Source organism: Peromyscus maniculatus, chromosome 4 (genome assembly GCF_049852395.1).
Source record: "Peromyscus maniculatus bairdii isolate BWxNUB_F1_BW_parent chromosome 4, HU_Pman_BW_mat_3.1, whole genome shotgun sequence".
Classification (NCBI taxonomy): domain Eukaryota; kingdom Metazoa; phylum Chordata; class Mammalia; order Rodentia; family Cricetidae; genus Peromyscus; species Peromyscus maniculatus.
This window is the reverse complement of record NC_134855.1, coordinates 80,353,157-80,378,538: the sequence shown is the minus strand read 5'-3', so window position 1 is coordinate 80,378,538 and position 25,382 is coordinate 80,353,157. Positions and strand designations below refer to the sequence as shown.

Genomic DNA, 25,382 nt, shown 5'->3' with positions numbered 1-25,382 from the left:
TGCCTGCCATGACACCTGCAGGAACCCCCTGACCCGACAAGTCACAGAGCTTAGAAGTCCCAGAGATGAGATATTGGCACAAGCATTGTTATCGCTGTCTACACAGGCCCTTCGTTGGTGTTTGAGTAGACTTGTTTGACGATGACTTGGCTTCAGTTCCTTTTCTTGTCACCAATTACCTTCTTGGAATATAACCTTGAGCTCATCCTTATCATATCCTCCAAACTGAAGTATGGAAATTCTCTGACTTCTCAGTATTTCTGGATCTCTCCATAACTACACTATGAAATTATTTCCAACTCTGTTATTTTGACATATATGATAATATCTTTCAAAATAGCAGCATTTTAAATAACGTTGTTATGTGCATGGCTGACTGAATATGTACACATATGCCTATGATAAGTAAAACACAGTCGTGCAAGATCATTTTCTCAGTGCTTAGCAAGGCTCCAAAAGAAGGTAATATAAAAAGACAGGAAAATTCAGATTAATTTTTTTCAAATTTGTGTTTTAAACATGATTTATATAATTTGCACATTTATTGTTTCCATCATTTTTTTTTCATTATGTGTACCTGTCAAGTTTCCTTTCATGCACTCCCAGGACCTTCTATTTTCTTATTCTTTACTTTCCTTTCTTCTTTCTAACTATTTATTTTATTAAATCCCTCAGATAAATAATACCTTATTTTAGAGTTACATTTCAGATCCCATCTCACATCACAAATTTGAAATGTTATTGGAACTTTTATACATACTGAACTTGGTACCGTATTATGCACATTATTTCTTACTACACATTTGATAGGCTATTCTTGGCTCATAAATGCATGGTTCACCCTGATTTGGGGAAAAAAGGTATTTTTTGGAATACTAATAACATGCAACTTTCACCTTTTCCTCGTCTTCTTATAATATTCATGGGTCTTGGAATTAGCCCCATCAATAAATGACGGATTCGCCTTGGTTGAAGCTGCTTCACACTATCCTGGTAAAAACAAATATCGAAATGAGTTAAATTAAGATTTTCTAATCACTCTAAAGGAAAATAAATGAATTTTCTATGTTTTTTTAAAAAATATTTCACTGTTTCTTAGTTAAAAGTGAGCATATGATTTTAAAATATCTGAAGAGTATATAATGTATGTTATCTAAATCAAGTCCATGATTAAACTCACATGGTTAAGAGAATGTAAACATCTCATGGTAGGCAAAAGGAAATAAATTCAAAGTCAAAACCTCAGTGATAGGTCTATTTCAACAGACATTCACTTCAGATGTGGCATTATATTTTTCATAAAATTTTCAAGCATTTAAAAACACATTTTGATGTATTAAGTTTACTTTATTTACTACAGAATTTAGAATTTTACTAACAGCAAATATTGTTTAAGTTAGAGAAGGATGTATAAAAAGTGTATAAGTAAAATGTGTCCATAAAAACCAGAAGTATGTCATTTGTAGAAAAAGTCATGCAACTGTAATAATCTTATTAACCAAATTATCCAGCCTCAGAAAGACAAATAGCATAAATCTTCTCTTGTTCTAGACACTCATATGTTATGGAGATACATCAAATTGTTAGTATATATAGGAGAAAATAACTAGAAGTACCACTGTCTTGGAACAACAGGGATTAAGAGGAAGTAGAGGGAGTGGTTAACTCGGGGGGAAGGTAAGGAATGAGGGAGTATACTCAGCATGCAATGTTACTTCCTGATTACTTTTTAAATTGAAAGCTGAAAATTTTAGAAAACAACAGAAAGGTGTAAAAGAGCATCATTTTATATGAATTTTCAGAAATGCACATGAAATACATAGATAAATGTTCATTATTAAAAAATAAGAAACAATTTTTTTTCTCAGCTTTTAGTTCATTCTGCATGGATAAATTCTGATCTGTATTATTTCATGGTAGATTACAAGCATTTTTATATATTGTTCAATGTTTTGACATTTTTTTTAAAAAGACAGGTTGTAAGAGGCTTAATAATTTATCAATATAATATAATAATAATAATTTCATGTCTGCTTTATTCTGAAATGAATATCTAAATATTTCAGGTAAAATTTCACTAAGTACAAAACTTGTTTTTGATATGCCAACATAATGAAGGGAATATTGTTTGGGTTTTGCTTTGATAATATGTAGCGTAGAGACTGTACATACGATATTAAAGTTCTTGCTAAATCAAATAAGGAGAATAATCGAAAGCCTTGATTAGAACAAACCATAAGGAGATAGTTTAGTGTGTGTATGCATCAGGCCAGGTGCTCATAAGCACCTTCTCTTCTCTGTACCTTACAAGAATAAAAATTGGTAGGGGCGCCTTAATTTTTTCCTGCTACCTAGCCAAGAAAAAATTAATTTCATTTTCCCTTTAATCATGACATGCTATTTTATTTTCCCAACCATGGTATTTTTTAATATATTTGGAAGTACTCCCTTCCATTACACCACCGATACTCTGTGTGAACCACCAAAAAGGTGTTTCCTCAGAATTTGGTTATGTTATTAAAGTACATCTGTGAGGTCCACTCACTTCCTGTCACTTTGCAGACATGCGACCATTGAAAATGGTTAAGGTCACCAAAACAATGGAAACCTGATGTGCCTTTCGTCACAGGTTTGACAACCTGTAAAGCTTATTCAGCATCTAAGGAATGAAAACGGCTTAGGGAGATCTCAAGCACAGAGCAGCCTGTTTCCACAGCACAGGACTCTACAGTTACCTGAGAAATACGAAGTCAGGATCTAATCTACTCTAATGGCCACTCACATCGGCGGCAACTATTCTCATTATATTTTCTGTTTTTCTTAAGTAAAATAAAAGTTTGGAGCTATTGTTTGGTATGGAATAACAGGGAAATTTGTGTATCATTGTTTATATTTTCAGGTAGTTTTTAATAACAAAGTTCCATATTTTACTTAACATTTTTACAATTGAAGAGTAAAATAAGAAAAATATAGAAAATACGGGAGTCTTTGCCATGGGGGAGATGGGAATGAGGAGTGAGCTGGGGGGGAGGCGGGGGGGGGCGGGAGGGGGGAGAACAAGAGAATCCGTGGCTGATATGTAAACTTAAATTATAAAATAAAATTTAAAAAATAAATAAATAAAAGAAAAATACAGAAAATAAACAGCAAAAATTATAGGGGTTTCTGTAGATTCTAAGAGGGTTCAAAATTTCTAACTAGATGTATTTAAAATTAAATGTATAAGAAAACTGAATTTGGCATAAACTTACTTGTCTACTAATGAAAATAATAGTGATTAAAATTTAGCAGTTAAATTTTTACATACAGATGATTGAATGCTTCCATTGCCATCAATATTTCCCTCTGATTTCATCTGTAAGTCTGTTTCTGTTGAAAGAATTCAGTATTTATTTAATTTAAATAAATTATGAATAAAATCTTGAAAATAGTAAGCTTTTCAAACAAAAAATTGATTAAAACTTTATAATGAAAATTACTTTTTATTTTCACATTTACATTTAATCAAATTTAATCTTCAGATGCATATATATACCGAAGTAGAAAATACATGCAGTCAACAAGAACTTCAGTACATGATGTAGATCATAAAAGGTTCCATGTTCAAACATAAACATATGGTAAAGATGCATCCACATATTCATGTACCTAATGCAAATAAGCACATTTTTAGAAACAGCTGGAAAAAAAAAGGATTCAAATTCCTTTTTATATCTTATAACAGTAACTTTATAAGGATGAAATCCAAACCTGTTCTTCATTTAATTGGTATCAACTATTTACACTTTATCCCTTGGACATCCTGTAACTTAAATATAATATGATTAAATTTACTATTCTCACAAAAACTTTTCTTTTTTGATACAGTGAAGCATTTGAACTCTTCCCTGATTATAATTCTCTTTAAAATGTCAATTTTGTTAACTTTTCAGTCTTTTCCACTTTACAGGCAAAATTTCCTGTTATAGATAAAATCTGCTTATTACTGGAATGAAGGGAAGTTTTTATTTCATCTTTGTATAAACTGCCTTCTATCCAGAAAAAACAAAGAACAAACAAACAAAATAAAATAAACAAAACAAACAAACAAACAAACAAAAACTCTACTGAATTTGTACTGGTTCTAGCAGTTGATTAAAATGATGTTGTAAGTATTTTTGAATCCTAATGACAGAATTTATAAAGTTGGAGAATTTAGTAAAGGATGGAAGTTTAAAAATGGATGAGCAAAGTAGAGAGAAGAAAGTGTTAAATGGGAAGTATATCAGCTAGAAAACATAGGGAAGAAGGGGAGCAATAGCAGATTAATGGTATCAAGTAAAATGGAAAAACAGCAACCATCTAACAATTGAGAACAGTATGATGTCTAGCTCAGTACACCACAGAGATATTCTCACATCAAATTTTATTCCCACGGTGGTCCCAATCAGGGAGTCTTCTTGGAATTTCAGAAAGATGAATAGGTAAAGAAATGTTTAACATATCCACTCTGGAAATTTATTCACAACAAAGATAAATAAACCATGGCAATACAGCAAAATAAATGAAAATAGAGATTACTCTGCTGAGCCAACTAATCCAGAATTAGACTAATATTTTTAAAAGCACATTTTTTTACTCTTCTGTTCATATGTAGGTCTAGAGTGAATTTGCCTAGGGAATACATAAACGTGTGTATCAGGGTATATATTTATATTTGTAGTAGGGGGTGGGTTTTATCTCTGTGTTTGTAAGGTATGAGTGTAGGAAGGGGACCATAAGAGGGGAAGAGTAGTCTGAGGTGGAAAGGAGGGCATGATAATAGAAAATATTATAGGTGTGACAATAAAACCATAAAGAATAGTTATTTGTGAGGAAAACAAGACTAGCATGAGCAGGAGAGAGCCAGGGGTGGTGAGAAGACAATAAAAAGAATATAGAAGACTACATATGCATAGAACTTTCTTAATGACAAGAACTACTTTGTATAATATCTAAAATAGTATATTTAATATTATGAACCAATAACTTAAAAGTGGAAGATTTAGCAAGCCATGTATATAACAAAGATTTATGTATAACTTTTAAAAGTATGTAAAATACATTTGAAAGAGGTTCATGTTATTTTTTGAAAATAAGAAAGATCTATCTAAATACAAGGTGGAGAATGAATAATAATGATAAGAATAAAATACACAGATATGGTTCCAAAATAGATAGATGTGTATAAAAATGAAGCAAACTGGAATTCATGGAATTTTCAAATAATATGGTAAAATTATCAATGGACAGTACAGAACAAGTAATCATACTCAGTGATTAGTATAATTCAATGACTGCATAGTACCGTTTTAATCTTCATTTATCATTTTCTATCCAAATTCTTACTTCTTGAAATTACTCAGATAAAAATAATTTACCATGTAGTTCTTATGAAGTGCTCATCTTGACAATAACAACCTAAAATGTTCCTGAAATTTCATGAGCTGTATAATACATAATCACTGAATAAATCTTAACCCATACTACACATTTTATATGCAGTTTTGGGGCTAGTAAAATATATTGCTTTCCCTCATTTAAAAAAAAATGCATTCAGCCAGATAGTAGTGGCACACGCCTTTAATCCCAGCCTCAGGAGGCAGAGCCAAGCAGATCTTTGTGAGTTTGAGGCCAGCCTGGGCTACAGAGTAAGTTCCAGGAAAGGCGCAAAGCTACACAGAGAAACCTTGTCTCAAAAAACAAAGAAACAAAAAAAATGCATTCAATGACTTATTGATGACATATGAGTCTCACCTTCTCCTGAATTAAGATCTATGAATCTTGGACTTAGTCCCATTGATGAATGAGGAATATTCCTGGGTTGAAGATCCATAATGTTATCCTGGCAAAGTAAATATCAGTAGTGAATTCCATGAATATTTTTCAAGGACTTTATCATAACAGATTTCCTGTTTTAAAGAAAGTATTATTGAAACCAAAAGAAACATGTTTTCCAAACTTAGAAAAACACAGGCATACAAAAAATGTTACAAAACATGAATTTTAAAAAGTTATAGAATAACTAGATGATAAGTACATTATTGTTCATATCTTCATGTCCTTTTCAGTTAAAAATTTTCAAAGAAAGGAAGTGTACAGGATAAAAACTTAAAGACGAATCTGAGAGGAAGATTAGTTAGGAACTATTGTCTATTCTAAGAAAGTTCTAAGTTTCTAACCAGCTAAATATTTCTAAAATTAATTTTAATTATGACTAATCAATATAAAGGCATATACATAAGAAAACTTCATTGAGCCTATGATAAATTATTTTACAAAAGAAAATATCTAAGTAGCAACTCGTATTTAACATTGACTTACAGATAGTTGAGTATTTTTATTGTTCTCAAGATTGTTTTGACTTTTCACTGATTTCTTTTGAAATTCAGCCTCTGTTGATTGTTTATGCATTTGAAAAAAAACAGAAAACAAAATGAGCAATAGCACTGGAAAGAAGTCTTTATATCCAAAAATAAAGCTTAAAATTTATTTTTATGGAAAAGAATGTTTGTCTTTCTAACTTTAGCGCTCAGTTTAGCTTAACCTTCTACTGCACATATACAGATGTAGAAAATATAGTTAGCAAGTACATCAGTGACTTGGATCACAAAAGGTTCCATATTCAAGATATGAAGATATGTCAGATGTCATTCCACATTACCTCCCATTTAGAATATTGCTTACAAAAACTTACAAAGACATAAATTCAATTATGTGCTAATACCCCTAAATAAGACAGAATTTCATATAGAACTAAACTGGTAAATTAATGTAGGATTTCTCTGGGGGAAAGGTTACTGGAGTTTGGAAGTATGGTCAATTATCATATTACTTATGCTTTAGTCAGGTTGTGTTATAAATGTACATAATACTCATGTAAAAATAAGATCAAGTATTTGACTAAATGACTCCAAGGTTATGATTCCACTAAACATAATTACGTTCAAGAAGAAAGTTTAAAATTCTTAGAACTGAATGAAAATTAAGGCACATCATAAAAAAATCTGTAAGACACATGGGCTATTCTAAGAGGACATGCAAATATTCAAGGCATCTGAACTTAATAAATTAGTGATGTATCTAGAAGCCTAGGGAAAATGATACCAAGCAACACTCAAAAAGGAAAATGAAAAGACGTAATCAAAATACCTGGTCCATATCATTTCCTTTCTACCCTTTCTATTATTTTAATCTTTATTTCCCATCTCCTTTCCAAATCTTATATCTTGAAATTCTTCAGTTAAAAAATACTGTCTACTTAGTTGATTCGGTAGGCCATGTTCCACTGGTGTCCTTTATCCCTCTGGTACCCATGATCTTTCTTCCTCCTCTTCTACCAGGGTCCCTGGTCTCCGAGGGGAGGAACTTGATGGAGACCTCCTATTTAGCCTTTCTGCATAATGCCTGGCTGTGGATCTCTGTGCCCGCTCACATCTGTTTCTGGAGGAAGTCTCTCTGTTGACAACTGGACAAGTCACAGATGTATGGGCCTGGCATGGGTCTGCTGGGTCTGCAAAAGGTCCTCTGCCCATATGTAAAGGCTGTTAGCTTGGTGTTTCTGTGGGACTCCTAACAGTGGGAGCAGGTGTTTCTCTCTTTTGCCTGCTTGTGGGTCTTCTATCGTTTGCCTTCCTCAGCAGCTTCCATAGGAGGGCTTTTTGCCTTGTCCTACTCTATCTTGTTTTGTCTTGTTTTGCTGTTGTCTCTTGGAACCTGCTCTTTTCAGAAGAAGAAACTAAGGGGGGAGTGGGTCTGGGGGAGAAGGGAGGTGGGGGTTTGGTGATATTTTAATTGTGCTGAAATGTGATTTTATTTGTATGTTAATAAATAGAGTTTGCCTGAAGATCAGATGTTATTAGTGAGCCAGGAATAAAAGTCAAGTAGTGGTAGCCCACACCCTTAATCTGATCACCTGGCAGGCAGAGTCTCTGTGTGGTCAAGACACAGCCAAGTGTGGTGATCCTTGAATCTTTAATCCCAGTACCAACCATAGAGACTAGGAGGTCTGTATAGACCGGCAGTGACGAGGAAGTCATGTGGCTGGGCTTAGAGCCAATGAGAAGGCAAAACAGGAAAGCAATAAAACACAAGACACACAGGAAGAAGGTCTCTCAGGGAAAGGATGGCAGCGAATGGTAAGATAAGGTGGTCTTGGGCTTTTAACTCTGTATTTGGCTCTGTGCTTCTTATTTAATAAGACTGTTTAGAATTTCGTCTACATGGGGGAGAACTGGGAGGAGAAGAGGGATGGAAAATGTGGTCCAGTTGTATCGTATGAGAGAACACTCTTTCTTCAATAAAAAGAAGAATAGCACCTACTTTTATAATGCAGCTTTTATCAGACACCATTTAAAAATAGTATCAAAAATTTGTGAGATACATAACTTATTACAACATAATGAATTGTTATTTCTAAAGCACTTTTTATAGGCAAGGCTTTTAGCTAATGGTATGTTGCTCACCCTGATTTTAATCAATATTCTTTGAAATTGCTTAGTGATGATACATAACTCTTACCTTTCCTTCATTCATTTAGAAGATTCGTGGGCCTTTGAGTTAGTCCTAATGACAAATAAGGACTAGGCCTTGGTTGAAGTCCTGTAACAGAATTCTGGTAAAATCAAAATCAACGTTATTAAATGAGGAAATCTAATCACTTTGGGACAAAGTACATGAGTTCCATTTTTAAAGGTAAATATCCATGAAACTAAAATAGCATGTTTTAAAAACATATACAAAAATATAAATACACTAAATTACATGTTTCCAGACAAAGGCTATGTGTGCATTTCTGTGAATATTCTTTATTAAACATGTACATATAGTAAATAAGAACAGAATGTTGGAAATGTTTTTAATTTTAATTTTTAATTTAAATATACTCAGGTTTTTTTTTCCTTTTCTTTCCCTCAACCCTGCCCATATACCTTCCCATGTTCTCCCTCTTGAAAACAAGGCCTCTTTTTCTTTATTATGAACTGGTTGGAATTTTTTGCACATTTGCTTTATATAATAGGATGGAAATGTTAGATGAATTATAGAACTCTTCCCCAAGAAATATTTATTAAATTGCAAAAATTAATTAAAAGGGAATCAGAACATATTTTAGTAAGTCTAAATTAATCCAATATATAATAACACATTTTCTTCCCCTTACAGGAATGAAAAAAAATGCATTAAGCCTGATTATCTGAATCCCAGCCTCCTTTATATAATCTTGGTTTCTAAAGACTGGATTTAAAACAGGCATGGCTTTCTTTGCTCTTTACCCATGATGCTGTTGTTTCTTTTCCAAAGTAGCTTCGCTGACAATCCACAAAGATCTCCCTCAATATAAAGCCACACTCTTTCTCTGATTTCCACAATGAAGGAAAATTTCTCCAGAGCCACAAGGTCAGTGTTGTTTGTGTGTGTACTTGAATCCTGATTTTTGGTGACTTTGTTATTTTATTCAAGCATATCACAAAGCCTCGTCTGCTATACCCACTGTCTCGCTACCTGTCACTTCTCAGATATTCAATAACTAAAAAATAGCTGAAGTCAGGCTGGAGAGATGGCTCAGCGGTTAAGAGCACTGGCTGTTCTTCCAGAGGTCCTGAGTTCAATTCCCAGCAACCACATGGTGGCTTACAACCATCGATAATGAGATCTAGTGCCCTTTTCTGGCCTGCAGGGATATGTGCAGACAGAACACTGTATACATAATAAATAAATAAATCTTTAAAAAAAATAGCTGAAGTCAATGGAAGAAAGATATTCTAGATTCTGTCTCTGCTTAGATGATAAGAACTGGTGGAAAACTATTCATCAAGGGAATGAAAATGACGTTGGGGAGACCTCAGGCACAAACCATTCTCCTCCCACAGGATACGTAGTCTATCAATTTTCTGCAAGCACATTGTCAAAGACCTGCATTGTGTATGGGTATTAGAACAAGATCTAACATAAAGTGACCGGAACATAACAATAGAAGGATCAAGGCAATAATAATAGTGTTCCTATTTCCAGGGTTTACTAATAAAAAATACACAATTCTCTTAGATTTTACAATAGAAGAATAAGGGAGGAAACATATAGTACAGGAATAGTAATATTTCCAAAAGAAAATTCAAGTATGTGCTAATTCAAGGAAAATTCAAGTTTCAACTATTTAAATGTTTAAAAATCAAAATGTAAGCTTTGAAGTATTCTGTCTAAATGCATGTTTAGAGGAAGATTTAACTTAACCTGCATCAATTTAAATTTACAAAGCTGTTTACAAAGCAAATATTAAGGCAGAAATTCAAAATTAAGGTTTATGTACATATGATTGGATACTTTCATTGTCTTCAAGATATTCCTGAAATCCTGTTTTCATTTTCAAATCTGCCTCTATTGAAATAAGTAAATATTTATATAATTCAAGTAAACTAAAAGTGACATTTCTAATGTATGAATGAGTCTTTACAACAATACAAATATTAAGATTTAGTTATTACAAAAATTAAATTTTGTTTTATCATTTTTAAGTTAAAGTTTATTCTTACAAAGGATGTTTACTTATGTAAAAAATAGAAGGAAATTACCATGGGCAAACAAGAAAAACATGGGGAGATTCTCACAGGATAATTGGAACAATATATCCATATATGTGTATGAAACCAACATCATGAGGGACACTACTTTGTATGATGCTTAAGAAAATGCGAATGAATCATGATTTTGAGACGGATCATTTGGAAAATATCATCCATATAATGACATCTTTTATACACCATTTAGAAATATACCTATGATAAGTTCATGTTCACTTCTGAAACTGAGATAGATCTCCTAAATGTGACCATGAATATGAGTGGCACAAAGAAAAAAAGAAGTTATTTAAAAGATAAATATCTATAAATATAGTGTAACCTTGAACTCATGGACTGCAAAACAATTAGTGAAAAGTATAGAAAAAGACCAGTTGAAGGAGTGTAAATACAAATTGGGATTCCTTAGTGACTACATGCTGTCACTACACTTAGGAAACAGGTTGTGGTGGAACTCCATGAATTAAGGGTTTTTTGTTTTTTGTTTTTTTATTTACTTTGACATTTTCATTTGTATCTATGAATGTTGCTGGGATTCACTGAAATTTTTTTCAAGAACTGGTGATTCATTTTTGAAACAGAATCATCAAGAAATAATGCAATGAAGTTTAGTTCATTTGTATTTTTGGTTGTGAGCCTAGCCTTTAACGGCTGAGCCATCTCTCCAGCCCAGTTTAGTTCACTTGTAAAGAATGTAAATTTCATATGACAAACCCTAGGGAAGATGTAAAATTCACTCTAGTAGGTAAGTATTTAAAGTGACAAAACTACAATTAACCATAAACTTGAAAAGAAAACTGTCAAACAAAAACCAGTGGGGTACAAAAGAAATATTAAAGTATAAAACAAAGCAGAAATTCAAATTTAACATTACATACAGATGATTGAGTAATTTCATTGCCATCAAGATTTTTCAGATTTCCATCTTCAACTGTAAATCTGTTTCTGTTAAAATAAATATTTATTTATATAAGTCAAATAAAGTAGAAATAACATTTCTAAAGTAGGAATCTTGAATAGAGAAAAAAGTTTAAAAAGTAGGTTGAGATTGAATACATGAGAAAAAAATAAATGTTTTAAAAGTGGTTATTATGATAATTAAATGTTTATTTTCTCAGTTTAAGCTTCATCTAAGCTTATTTATCAATGGATATTTGCTGATATACAAAATATAGTTACAGAGAAATTCAGGATATGATTTATATTATAAAGGGTTCCATGTTCACATATAGACACATGTCAAATTCACCAACATATCTATGCACCCAACATAAATGAATGCACCTTTTAAAATGTGATTTTGTACCTTCCTAACAGTAACTTTCTCCAGAAGAAAAGCTGTCTTTACTTAGTTCAACTTCTGTGAACTGTTTACACTTCACTGGACACTACAATTTATACATGATGATTTCTTGTGCTTTTTTGAAATACAGTTTTCTCTGACTACTCAATGCAACATAACATGTCTTCCTTGATTATGTTCCTCTTTCCCCAGAAAAATGTGTTGCTTTCAACAATCTATCTACAGCGCTCTCCTCCATTTCCTTACAACTAGAAGGGTAAAATATTCAGTTATAGGTTTAATCATTTTATTACCAGACTGAACAGAATCATTTTTACATCTTTGTGTAAACTGTCTTCAATTCAGTACTCTTAGAATTCAATTACTGATTATGTTCTAGGTTTTGGATCCTGAATTTGATGGGTATAAGAAGACCTGACATGGAAGGTTTTTTTGAGAGAAATAGATGTTTTCACTAGTAATGTGAGAATTTATGAAGCGCAGTAGAAGCAGAAGTAAAAGGTACAGTATTAAGACTGACAGATAAATGTTAATGGGAAGAAAATAGAATATAGAAGATGATAAGGTAGAATGGAGAGCAGGGAAATGATGTCATACAATACGAGAAAAAAGTCTAGAATGTTGGAATGCCAAGGCCATCGAGTGTGAACACTGAGATACTAGCACTTCCACTTTTATCACTCTAGTAGTCACACTACCTAAGGTGGGGAATCAGCTTAGAGTCCAATAGCAGATGGGTGGATAAAGAAAATGTGAGACCAGTCAACAAGCAGGTGAGTGAACTGCCTGTCAGCTGGACGGCCACCATCCCCAGGGTCCTGGTCCCTAAGACCCGCTCCACAAGCCAACCCCTCCCACCCATCACTCTCCTCATGGCCAGCCCTTCTCCACAGCTCGAGCAAACTCCATAGGAGCAAGTACAGTCCACTCCACACCTGTCAGAAGAACAGCAACGTCCCTCCACCCCCCAGGCTCCATATTCTGGTCTACAACTTCAGAAGACTTAATCTTTACTGGAGACCAGGCTGGAGCTAAGGACTCAAGGCCCCCAACCTCAAGTGGAGACACCCTACTGGACCTGAAGACTTGCCAGTCATCAGAAGTCTTGGCCACTTAGGCCAGATCAGAAAGGAAATAGAAAACAAAGGAATAAAACACCCATCCAACAAAGACAAACATGGGAATCAACACCTAGGCCTATAATCATCCCAAGCACAAATGTCTAAATGCCAGTGTAAGAACACAATAACACAAAGGGCAATATGGCACCACCAAAACACAGCAATCCTACAGCAGCAAGACCCGAACACTCCAACACAGCTGAAGCACAAGAAAGACCTTAAAAATAACTTTATGAAGGTGATAAGAGGCCTTTAAAGAGGAAATGAAAAATTCCCTTAAAGAAATTGAGGAAAAGACAAACAAAAAAATTGAAAACCAATAAATCCTTTAAAGAATGCCAAGAAAGATGGGGAAATAAAAAAACAAACAGGTGAAGGAAATGGTTCAAGACCTGAAAGTGGAAATAGAAACAATATAATAAAGAAAACAAACTGAGGGAGTTCTGGAAATGGAAAACTGGGTAAGCAAGCAGGAGCTAACTACAGATGCAAGCATCACCACCAGAATACAACAATGGGAGACAGAATCTCGGGCATTAAAGATACGATAGAAGAAATAGATTCATCGGTCAAAGAAAATTCTAAGTCTAAAAAATTCCTAACCCAAAACATCCAGGAAATCGGGAACATTATGAAAAGACCAAACCTAAGAATAATAAGAAAAGAAGAAGGAGAAGAAGCCCAGCTCAAAAGCTCAGAAAATATATTCAGCAAAATCATAGAACCTAAAGAGGACATGCCTATAAAGGTACAAGAAGCCTACAGAACATCAAATAGACTGGACCAGAAAAAAAAAAAAGGTCTCCTTGCCTCATAATAACTAAAACACTAAACATACAGAATAAAGAAAGAATATTAAAACCTGCAAAGGAAAAAAGTCAAGTGTCATATAAAGGCAGACTTATCAGAATTACACCCTACTTCTCAGTGGAGTCTCTAAAGCCAGAAGGGCCTGGACTGATGGCTTACAGATACCAAGAGACCACAAATGTCAGCTCAGACTACTATATCCAGCAAAACTTTCAATCATCTTACATGGAGAAAACAGTATATTTCATGAAAAGTCAAATTTAAACAATACCAATCCACAAGTCCAGTGCTACAGAAAGTACTAGAAGGAAAACTCCAACCTAAGAAAGTTGGCTACACCCATGAAAATACAGGAAATAGATAATCTCACACCAGCAAAACCCAAAGGGAGGAAACACACACACACACACACACACACACACACACACACACACACACACTACCACCACCAACAACAACAACAACAGAAACAAACAAAAAAAAAAACATGAATTAGCAAACACTAGTTGTTAGTATCCCTCAATGTCAATGAACTCAATTTACCAATTTTTGTATTCATTCTGTTAGTCTGTGTGTTTTTATTGGTAAATTGAGTTCAGACTAACAGAATGAATACAAAAAACAGTATCCATTCTACTGCTGCACATAAGAAACACATATCAAAACCAAAGACAGACATTACCTCAGAGTAAAGGATTGGAAAAAGATTTTTCCAATCAAACAGACTTAAGAAGCAAGCTGGTGTAGCTTATCATAATAACTAACAAAATAGACTTCAACCAAAATTTTAAAAAAGCAATGAAAAAAAGACATTTCATATTCATGAACGGAAAAGACCATCAAGATGATGTGTCAATTCTGAACATCTATGCCCCAAATGTAAGAGCACCCACATTTATAAAAGAAACATTACTAAAACTTAAATCACACATAAAACCTCACACGATAATAGTGAGAGACTTTAACACCCAACTCCCACCAATGGACAGGTCTTCCAGACAGAAACTAAACAAAAAAATAACAGAATTAACAGATGTTATGACTCAAATGATATTTAACAGACATCTACAGAACATTCACGCAAACACAAAATAATGTACCTTCTTCTCGGTACCTCATGGAACCTTCTCCAAAAATAATCACATATTCAGTCACAAAGCAAGTCTCAACAGATACAAAAAAAAAATTGGAAATGGCCCCCTGTATCTTATCACAGCACCATGGGCTAAAGTTGGAATTGAACAACAACACAAACTATAGAAAGCCTACAAACACATGGAAACTGAACAACTCTCAACTGAATTACTAATGGGTCCAGGAAGAAATAAAGAAACTAAAGACTTCATAGAAATCAATGAAAATGAATATACAACACACCCAAACTTAGGGGACATAATGAAAGCAGTGCTAAGAGGAAAGTTCATAGTAAAAGAGCCTCCATAAAGAATTTCAAGAAATCTTGCCGGGCGTTGGTGGCGCACGCCTTTAATCCCAGCACTCGGGAGGCAGAGCCAGGCGGATCTCTGTGAGTTCGAGGCCAGCCTGGGCTACCAAGTGAGCTCCAGGAAAGGCGCAAAACTACACAGAGAAACCCTGTCTCGAAAAAAACCAAAAAAAAAAAAAAAAAAAAAAAGAATTTCAAGAAATCTCATACTAGCAACTTAACAGCACACCTGAAAGTTCTAGAACAAAAAGAAACATATGGACACAAGGGGAGTAGAAGGAAATAATCAAACTGAGGACTTAATCAATAAAGTAGAGACAAAAATAACAATACAAGGAATCAATGAAACAAAGAGCTGCTTCTTTGAGAAAATCAACAAGATAGATAAACCCTTATCCAAACTAACCAAAAGGCAGAGAAAGACTATTCAAATTAACAAAATCAGAAATGAAATGTGGGACATAACAGTAGACACTGAAAATACTGAGAATCTTTAGATCATACTTCAAAAACCTATACTCTATAAAACTGGAAAATCTAAAAGAAATAGAAAATTTTCTTGATAGATACCACATACCAAAATTAAATCAAGACAATAAACAATTTAAAAAGACCTATAACCCCTAAGGAAATAGAACATTCATTAAAAGTCTCCCAACCATAAACAGCCCAGGGCCAGATGGTTTCAGGGCAGAATGCTACCAGACTTTCAAAGAAGAGTTAATACCAATACTTCTCAAATTATTCCACAAAATAGAAATGGAAGGACCATGACAAATCCTTTTTATGAGGCCACTGTCAGCCTGATATCCAAACCACACAAAGACTCAACAAAGAAAGAGAGTTTCAGACAAATTTCCCTCATGAACATTGATGCAAAATATTCACAAGTAGAATCCAAGAGAACATCAAAAATATCATCCATCATGATCACATAGGCTTCATCCCAGAGATGCAGACATGGCTCAACATTTGAAAATCTGTCAATATAATCCATCATATAGACAAAATGAAAGAAAAACAAACCACATGATCATCTCACTAGAAATGATGCTGAAAAAGCCTTTGACAGAATCCAACCTCATCTCATGATAAAAGAATTGGAGGGATCAAGGATACAAGGAACACACCTAAACATAATAAAAGCAGTATCACCAAGCCTATAGCCAACACCAACTTAAATGGAGAGAAACTCAAAGCAATTCCACTTAAATCAGGAACAAGACAAGGCTGTCGACTTTTCCTTTACCTATTCAATATAGTACTCGAGGTTCTGGCTAGAGCAATAAGACAATAAAAGGAGATCAAGGTGATAGAAAATTGGAAAGGAAGAAGTCAAGTACTGCTTTTTACAGATGATATGATAGTATAGGTAAGATCTTCGAAAACTGTACTAGGGAACTCCTCCAGCTGACAAACACCTTCAGTTATGTGAATGGATACAAAATACACACACACACACACACACACACACACACACACACACACACACACACACACACAAAGAAGCCCTCTTATATACAAATGATAAACAGGCTGAAAAGGAAATCAGAGCAACAACATCCTTCACAATAGCCACAAATTATATAAAATTTCTTGTGGTAACTCTAACCAAGCAAGTGAAAGACCTGCATGACAAGTCCTTAATCTTTTGCCTCTGAGCTTTCACCTTTCTCTATTTCTGTAAACCTTTCTTTCTTACTCCGCTGCTGGTTGTGTAGCTGGGTGGCTGGCCCCTTGTATTCTCCTCCTTCTCTCGCTCCTTCTTCTCTTTTTATTTCCAACCAGATTTTTCCTTCTAATTATTTTCTCTGTCTGCTAGCCCTGCCTATTCTTCCTTCTGCCTCATCATTGGCTGTTCAGTTCTTTATTAGATCATCAGGTGTTTTAGACAGGCAAAGTAACACAGCTTCACAGAGTTAAACAAATGCAACATAAAAGAATGCAACCATCTTTGTATCATTAAACAAATGTTCCAGAGCATAAACAAATATAACACACCATAAAATAATATTCTACAACAATACTTGACTTCATATGAAAAAAAAAAACCCAGGATAGCTAAAATAACCCTGTAAAAGAAAAGTACTTGAGTTTGTATCACCATCTCTAATTTCAAGTGCTACTTCAGAGTTATAGTAATAAAAACAGCATGGTACTGGCATAAAAACAGATAGGTGGATCAATGGAATTGAATTGGGACCCAGATGTAAAACCACACACCTATGCATACCTGGTTTTTTATAAAGAAGCCAAAAGTATACCATAGGGGAAAGAAAGCATCTTGAACAAATGGTGCTGACATAACTGAATGTCAGCATGTAGAATAATGCAAATGTGTGTGTGTGTGTGTGTGTGTGTGTGTGTGTGTGTGTGTACATATCAACCTGCACAAAACTCAAGTCCAAGTGAATCAAAGACCTCAACATAAAACCAGATATACTGAACCTGACAGAAGAGAAAGTGAGAAATAGCCTTAAACACATTGGCACAGGAAACAATTTCCTGAATAGAACACCAGTAGCACAGACACTAAGATTGACAATTAACAAATGGGACCTCCTGAAACTGAAAAGCTTCTATAAGGCAAAGGACACTGTCAACAGGACAAAACAGCAGCCTACAGAATAGAAAAAGATCCTCACCAACCCCACATCTGACAGAGTGCTGATTTCCAAAATATATAAAGAACTCAAGAAACTAGACATCAAAATACCAAATAATCCAATTAAAAAGTGGGGTATTGATCAAAACAGAGAATTCTCAATGGAAAAATCCCAAATGGCTGAGATACACTTAAAGAAATGTTAAACATACTTAGCCACCAGGGAAATGCAAATCAAAACAACTCTGAGATTCCATCTTACACCTGTCAGAATGGCTAAGACAAAATACACAAATGACAGCTTATGCTGGAGCGGATGTGGAACAAGGGGAACACTCCTGCACTGCTGGTGGGAGTGCAAACTTGTTCAGCCACTTTGGAATTCAATATGGCAATTCCTTAGAAAATTAAAAACAATGACATCGTGAAATTTGCAAGTAAATGGATGGAAATAGAAAATATCATCCTGAGTGAGCTAACCCAGACCCAGAAAAACAAACATAGATTGCACTCACTTACAAGTAGATATTAGCGATAAAGGATAACAATGCTACAATTCACAGACCCAGAGAGGCTAGGTAACAAGAAGGGCGCAAGGAAGAATGCATGGATATCCCAGGGAAGGGGAAACAGAAGAGATCTCATGGGTGGAATGGGGGTGCGTGGAGATGGGAACATGAGTGATTGGGTAGGGGGGTGGAGGGGGGAGTACTGAAGGAGATGACTGGAATGGGGGTGCATTCCAGGCTCAGATAAAAACCTGGTGCAAAAGAAACTTCTAGAAATCTACAAGGATGACCACAGCTAAGACTCTGAGCAATGGTGGATGCATATCCTGAACAGACCATCTCCTGTGACCAGATGGACTTCCAGTGAAAGGACTGGGACTCTACCACAGCCATACAACCTTTGACCTACATTCTGCCCCACCTATTGGAAGTGTGGGGTTCAGGGTGGAGGTGGGGCAGGGCATAATCAGGGTAGCAAGGAGATTGTGGGAGTGGCCAACCAATGACTGGTCTAGCCTTAGACTCATACCATGAGAGTGAGCCTACCCAACACTGCCTGGAGTGTTAGGACCCAGAGGCTGAATGGTCCAGAGACCTACAATAAAACCAATAGATTGTTGACTACCTCAATTGTCATTAGAGAGCCTTCATTCAGTAACTGATAGAAACAGATGCAGAGACCCACAGCCAAGCATTGGACTGAGTTTAGGGAATCCTGCTGGAGAGACAGAGGCAGGATTGTACAAGTGGGGGGGGGGATCAATAACAACACAAGGGAACCCACAGAAACTACTAAGCTGGGCTCTGAGGAGCTCACGGTGTCTGAACTGACATCAGGGAACCTGCATGGGACTCACCTATGCCCTCTACATATGTGTTAGCTGTGTAGCTTGGTCTACTTGTGGGACTCCCAGCACTGAGAGCAGGGGCTGTCCCTAATGCTTTAGCTGGCTTTGGGGAACCTAGTCCTCATACTGGGTTGTCTTGCCTAGCTTTTACAAGTGAAAGAGTTTAGTCATATCTCAATTTGATATGCCATGCTTTATTGATACCCATGGGAGGCCTGTTCCTTTTTTAACAGAATTGGGGTAAGGGGAGAATGGGAGGGGGAAGGTGATGGGAGTAGAGAATAGGGTGAATAAATATAATCAATATTTAAAAAATATATAAATACAATGAAAAGACTTGCAATGGAAAATCATCATAACTGATTTGGGGAATGAGTAAGGATATTTGGAAAGCATTTTGCTGGATTTTCTTTGTATGTTGTGCTTAGAGTCTTTCTAGATCTCAAATATAGGATATTTGGTAAAACAAAAAGGCCTAATATGTAATTGAATGAAAAATTGCAAAGCATGATCATAATCCAAATAAAAATAACTAAACTGAATACAAAAGTCATACACACCACTATGAAGTTTGTAATTAAAGTAAGACAACCTATCTCAAAGTGAGTGCAGGTTGAAACCAGCGACTCATAGTGGAATTCCAACCATCCAAACTGAAGTAGAATGCTGTCTCATATAAACACTGCAGAGACATTCACACCAATGCACTCTCAAAGCTACCATATTGAATTGTAATCCCGCAAACATGAGGCATTGACAAAATACAGTGAAGGGAATAAGTCACTTCTCCACAAAAAATGTGGACTGAACTGATCCACTCATAGAATAATAAGGATTACTTTGTATGTATACAAACATGCTTAAAACTGTGAGGAATGCATTCCTTTTTACTTTCTAGATAACATTGTAGTAAGGAATCTTCGAATCAAGGAAATGTAAATACAAAATAAATGTCATTTATAGCTGAAATAAAACCACAATAGCCTGAGTTTTCACAAGTACTAAAAATTAGAAACCATCCTCTCCTACCTTTGGGTACAGGGCCACATCTAATGAAAGCATGCTTTTGTTATTCTACAACTGAATGCTAAGTAGCATTTAATTTGCTTAAACCACCAGACAAATCCCCATCACCTGAACATGACTTATACATGTAGAGGTCCAGGGCTGTTGAATCAGAGATTAAATTTTAACAATGGTCCTCAGTAGACTGTCCATGAATATTTGAGAAGCCTTAGTTCAATTACAGTCTCCATCCACATTCCGTTATACAGAATTTTACATTGTGGTGTCAAACTCATAGGGTTCTTTCAGTGTTCTAGTACACACTGCCTAAGGAGCCTGAGGCAATGATCACCACTTAGACTGATCGTCTGCTGATCATTTCCTAATAATGTACTGCTTCTGCCTGTCATTGATATTTTGGCCTGTGTCACAGAATCAGAGAAGTAGAAAAACTTGCATTGGACATTCCGTATATTTTTTATAAAAAAAAAAATTAATTTATTTTACATACCAACCACAGATTCCCCCTCTTCCCCTGTCTTCTCCCCCAACCCCTCCCCCCATTAACCCTCCTCTAACAAGGCCAGGCCTCCCATGGGGAGTCAGCAGAGCCTGGTACATTCAGCCAAGGCAAGTCCAAGCCCCTCCCCCTACATCAAGGCTGTGTATGGTATCCAACCATAGGTAGTGTGCTCCAGAAGGCCGGCTCATGCTCCAGGGATGGATCCTGATCCTACTGCCAAGGGGCCTCTTAAGCAGATCAAGGTACACAACTGTCTCACTTATGCAGAGGGCCTAGTTGAGGAGGGGGGTGGCAATAGCAGGCAGGGGATGAGGGATGAGAACACGAGGGAACAGGGTGGTCAAGCTGGAACAGGAACTGAGTGGGAGACCACTGAAAGAGATACCATGATAGAGGGAGACATCATGGGGATAAAGAGAAACCGGGTGCTAGGGAAGTTCCCAGGAATCCACAAGCATTCCATATATGTTATGGGTGACACAGATGTGTATGATTATCTACTGTACATTAAAAGAACTTCCATTATGAACCAATTCTTCAGTCTTTCACACTTTTCCACAAGTGATAAAGACACAAAGTACAGCACCCCTTTCTTTTTCCTCTCAGTCATATTTCCATACCACTAGTTCATATTTCCCCATAAGTCTAATTCCTCACTTCATTTCCTAAAGACATTCTTTTTATACCCTTCGAAATATACATTACCCCAAATCCCTTCCTCTACACCCATTCTACCATTTCCTATCTTCTTTACAAATTCTTACTGCTTGAAATTCTTCAGATAAACAAAATTAAAATATACTTATAATTCCTATCTCTTTTGTAAAAATTAAGTTACTCTAAATTGCATATATTTCTGCAAGTCCTTGTGGGGTATGTTTGTTACTGAGCACAGGTGCTTACAGAAGCAGAGGAGCTGGATCCTCCTGGAGCTGAGTTATGGGTGGTTGTTTTCCTCCTTCAATTTGGGTGCTGGGAACTGAACTCAAGTCCTTTGGAAAAATAGTATGTACTCTTAAGAACTGAGTCAAACTCTATAATTCAGCTCTTGACATACCCAATTTAAAATACTACTGAAGCTTCATGATACTTATAACATTACAGTCTAATGCTTCTTATTTCTTACTGCATAGTTAGTTTTATAGATAACTTTTGGCTAGTAAAATGCACGTTGGCCCTGATTTTAATAATTCCTTAACATGGCATACTGATGACATAATTCTTACCTTTCCCTCCATTTAGAATATTTGTGGGGATTGGAGTTAATCCTAATGATAACTGAAGAATATATCTTGGTTGAATGCGTGTAGAGGTATCCTGATAAAAAGAAATATTAACATAGATCTATCAATTTTCAATCGCTTTTGAATATTTAAGCTATATATATATATATATATATATATATTTTTTTTAGCTTTTCGAGACAGGGTTTCTCTGTGTAGTTTTGCGCCTTTTCCTGGAACTCACTTGGTAGCCCAGGCTGGCCTCGAACTCACAGAGATCCGCCTGGCTCTGCCTCCCGAGTGCTGGGATTAAAGGCGTGCGCCACCACCGCCCGGCTCTATTTTTTTTTTTTTATTTTAAAGAAGGTATTCTAGGGCTAGAGAGATGGCTCAGTGGTTAAGCAGGCAGCCTGCTCTTCCAGGGAGCCTGTGTTTGGGTCCCAGCATCCACCTCAGGTGGCTCATAGCCATCTCTAACGCCATCTTCAGTTTGCTGACTCCTCAGGCCTCTCTGGGTATCTGCACAGAAATGCACATACCCATACAGACCTGAGACACAGTCATACATATATTTAAATAGAAAAAGGTAGTCCTTAAAAAAAAGTAAAAGCAAGTATTGTTGATATGAAAATAAATAATTTCAAGAAGTTTTTAAATAGGAATTTATTATCACACATATACTTCCTAGATGAAATATATATTTAACATCATTGAAAACTGACAATATAAACCCACAATGGAATGTAAGTGGGCATGTATTAACAACCAGAACATTAAGTGATATGCATATTAGACAGGATTTGATTTTGGGACACATAGAACATCATTTTTGCAAATTTCGTATTAATGAGATGTTTAAAAACAGATTTGAGCATAATAATTTTACTGAAATTATAATAAATACGACAGAATAAAGTATTTACAATCCTTACAGTAAAAAATAATTTTTTTTTTCATCTTGTCTTATTTACAGTGTCCTTTGCCTTACGGAAGCTTTTCAGTTTCAGATGGTCCCATTAATTGATTGCTGCTCTCAGTGTCTGTGCTGCTGGTGTTATATTTAGGAAGTGGTCTCCTGTGCCAATGCGTTCAAGACTATCTCCCACTTTCTCTTCTATCATGTTCAGTGTACTTGGATATATGTTGAAGTCTTTGATCTACTTGGGCTTGAGTTTTGTGCTTGAGTTTGGTGATATATATGGATCTATTTGCAGTTTTCTACATGTTGACATCCAGTTATGTGAGCACCATTTGTTAAAGATGCTTTCTTTTTTTCCATTGTACAGTTTTGGCTTCTTTGTCAAAAATCATGAACATTGATGTAAAAATACTCAATAAAATACTGGCAAACTGAATCCAAGAACACATAAAAAAAATCATCCACCATCATCAAGTGGGGTGTTTTCATTTTTGTTTGGTTTGGTTAGGCTCCTACCTCCAGGCTTCTGCTTGAGTTCCTGCCTTGGCTTCCTTCAGTGGACTCAAGGTGTATAAGCCCAATAAAACCTTTCCTCAAGCTGCTTTTGGTCATGTATCACAGCAATGGGAATGTAACTAAGACAAAACATTTGCTATTTCTTTTCTCTAGCCAACTAGAGACCTAACCTTCCCTCATGCCCGATTCTTATTCCAGTCTGCTTCTCTATGTAACTTTACTTCATCTGCATATTGATTCATCTATAATTATAGATTTCTCTATAATCTAACAGTATCTTTTATTTTCATTATCCACCTTCTCATCTTTCTCTTCCTCCCCCTCCATTTATAGTGATGAGGCTTGAATTCAGGGTCTTGTACAGGCTGGGTAAATGTTGTACCACTTGGACTCATTATATAACCTAGACTGGCCTCAAACTAACCATTGGCCTGCCTCAGTCACCCAACTGTCTTGGCTTAGATTGGCTTATAGGACAGCCCACAGAATGGGAAAAGATCTTCACCAAACCCACATCTGACAGAGGACTGATCTCCAAAATATATAAAAAAAAAAAACTCAAGAAACTAGACATCAAAATACCAAATAATCCAATTTAAAAATGGGGTACAGATCTAAACAGAGAATTCTCAACAGAAGAATCTCAAATGGCTGAAAGACATTTAAGGAATTGCTCAACATCCTTAGTCACCAGGAAATGCAAATCAAAACGACTCTGAGATACCACCTTACACCTGTTGGAATGGCTAAGATCAAAAACACTGACAGCCTATGTTGGAGAGGATTCGGAGTAAGGGGAACACTTCTCCACTTCTAGTGGGAGTTGCAAACTGTACAGCCACTCTGGAAATCAGAATGGTGGTTTCTCCAAAAATTAGGAATCAATCTACCTCAAGACCCAGTTATGTCAATCTTGGGCATATATCCAATGGATGCTCAATCATACCACAAGGACACTTGCTCAACACATGCATAGTGGCATTATTTGTAATAGCCAGAACCTAGAAACAACCTAGATGCCCCTCAACTGAAGAATGCATAAAGAAAATGCGGTACATTTACACAACTGAGTACTACTCAGCAGTAAAAAAAAAACAATATCATGAATTTGCAAGCAAATGGATAGAACTGGAAAAAATCATCCTGAGTGAGGTAATCCAGACCCAGAAAGGCACACACAGTATGTACTCATAAGTGGATACTAGGTGTAAAGCAAAGGATAACCAGACAACAATCCACAGCTCCAGGGAAGCTAGGTAACAAGGAGGACCCTAATAGGGATGCATGGATTACCCTGGGAAGGGGAAAGAGATGAGATATTCTGGGTAAACAGGGAGTGGGGGCGGGGCAATAAAGGAGAGGGCATGGGTAATGAGAACATGAGAAATGGTTTGCTTAAGTTGAGGGAGGGATGGAGTGGGAGAGCAATGAAAGAGATATCTAGATAGAGGGCAGCATTATGGAGCTAGGAATAAACCCAATGCTAGAGAAATTCCCAGGAATTCACAAGAATGACCCCAGCTAAGACCCCAAGCAACAGTGGAGAGAGTACCTGAACTGGCCTTCCCCTTTAATCAGATTGGGGAGGACCCTAACTGTCATCATAGAACCTTCATCCAGTAACTGATGGGAGCAGATGCAGAGACCCACATCCAAGCACCAGGCCCAGCTACAGAAGTCCAGTTGAAGAGAGGGAAGAGGATTGTAGGAGGAAGGGGGATCAAGATCATGATGGGAACCTCACAGAGACAGATGACCCAAACTTGTGGGAGTACATGGACACTAGTCCAACAGCTGGGGAACCTGCATGGGACCAACAAGATCTCTGCATGTGGGCAACAGTTTATAGCCTGGTCTGTTTGTGGGACTCCTGGCAGTGGGGCCAGGATCTATGCCTGGTACATGAGCTGGCTTTTTGAAACCTATTCCATATGGTGGGATGTCTTGCTCAGCCTTGATGGAGG

At 36.0% G+C, this 25,382-nt stretch overlaps 1 protein-coding gene across 5 annotated transcripts in view; it reads right to left on the bottom strand.

Annotated features, from left to right (window-relative positions):
• Positions 1–25,039, bottom strand: part of LOC102914100 (uncharacterized) — a 70,845-nt gene extending 45,806 nt beyond the window's left edge. For 2 of the 5 annotated variants that reach the window (XM_042275830.2, XM_076570193.1), the window contains exons 1-7: positions 20,367–20,481; positions 11,471–11,537; positions 8,539–8,632; positions 6,343–6,413; positions 5,776–5,863; positions 3,308–3,369; positions 897–990 (exon numbers count right to left, since the gene is read on the bottom strand). In XM_042275830.2, the coding sequence (XP_042131764.2) occupies positions 897–990; positions 3,308–3,369; positions 5,776–5,854 (235 nt within the window). In that variant the 5' untranslated portion in view covers positions 5,855–5,863; positions 6,343–6,413; positions 8,539–8,632; positions 11,471–11,537; positions 20,367–20,481. Of the gene's footprint in view, positions 1–896; positions 991–3,307; positions 3,370–5,775; positions 5,864–6,342; positions 6,414–8,538; positions 8,633–11,470; positions 11,538–20,366; positions 20,482–24,970 lie in introns of those variants that run through there. The other 3 variants (XM_076570195.1, XM_042275831.2, XM_076570194.1) reach the window with 3 other exon arrangements.
• Positions 25,040–25,382: the final 343 nt, after the last annotated feature.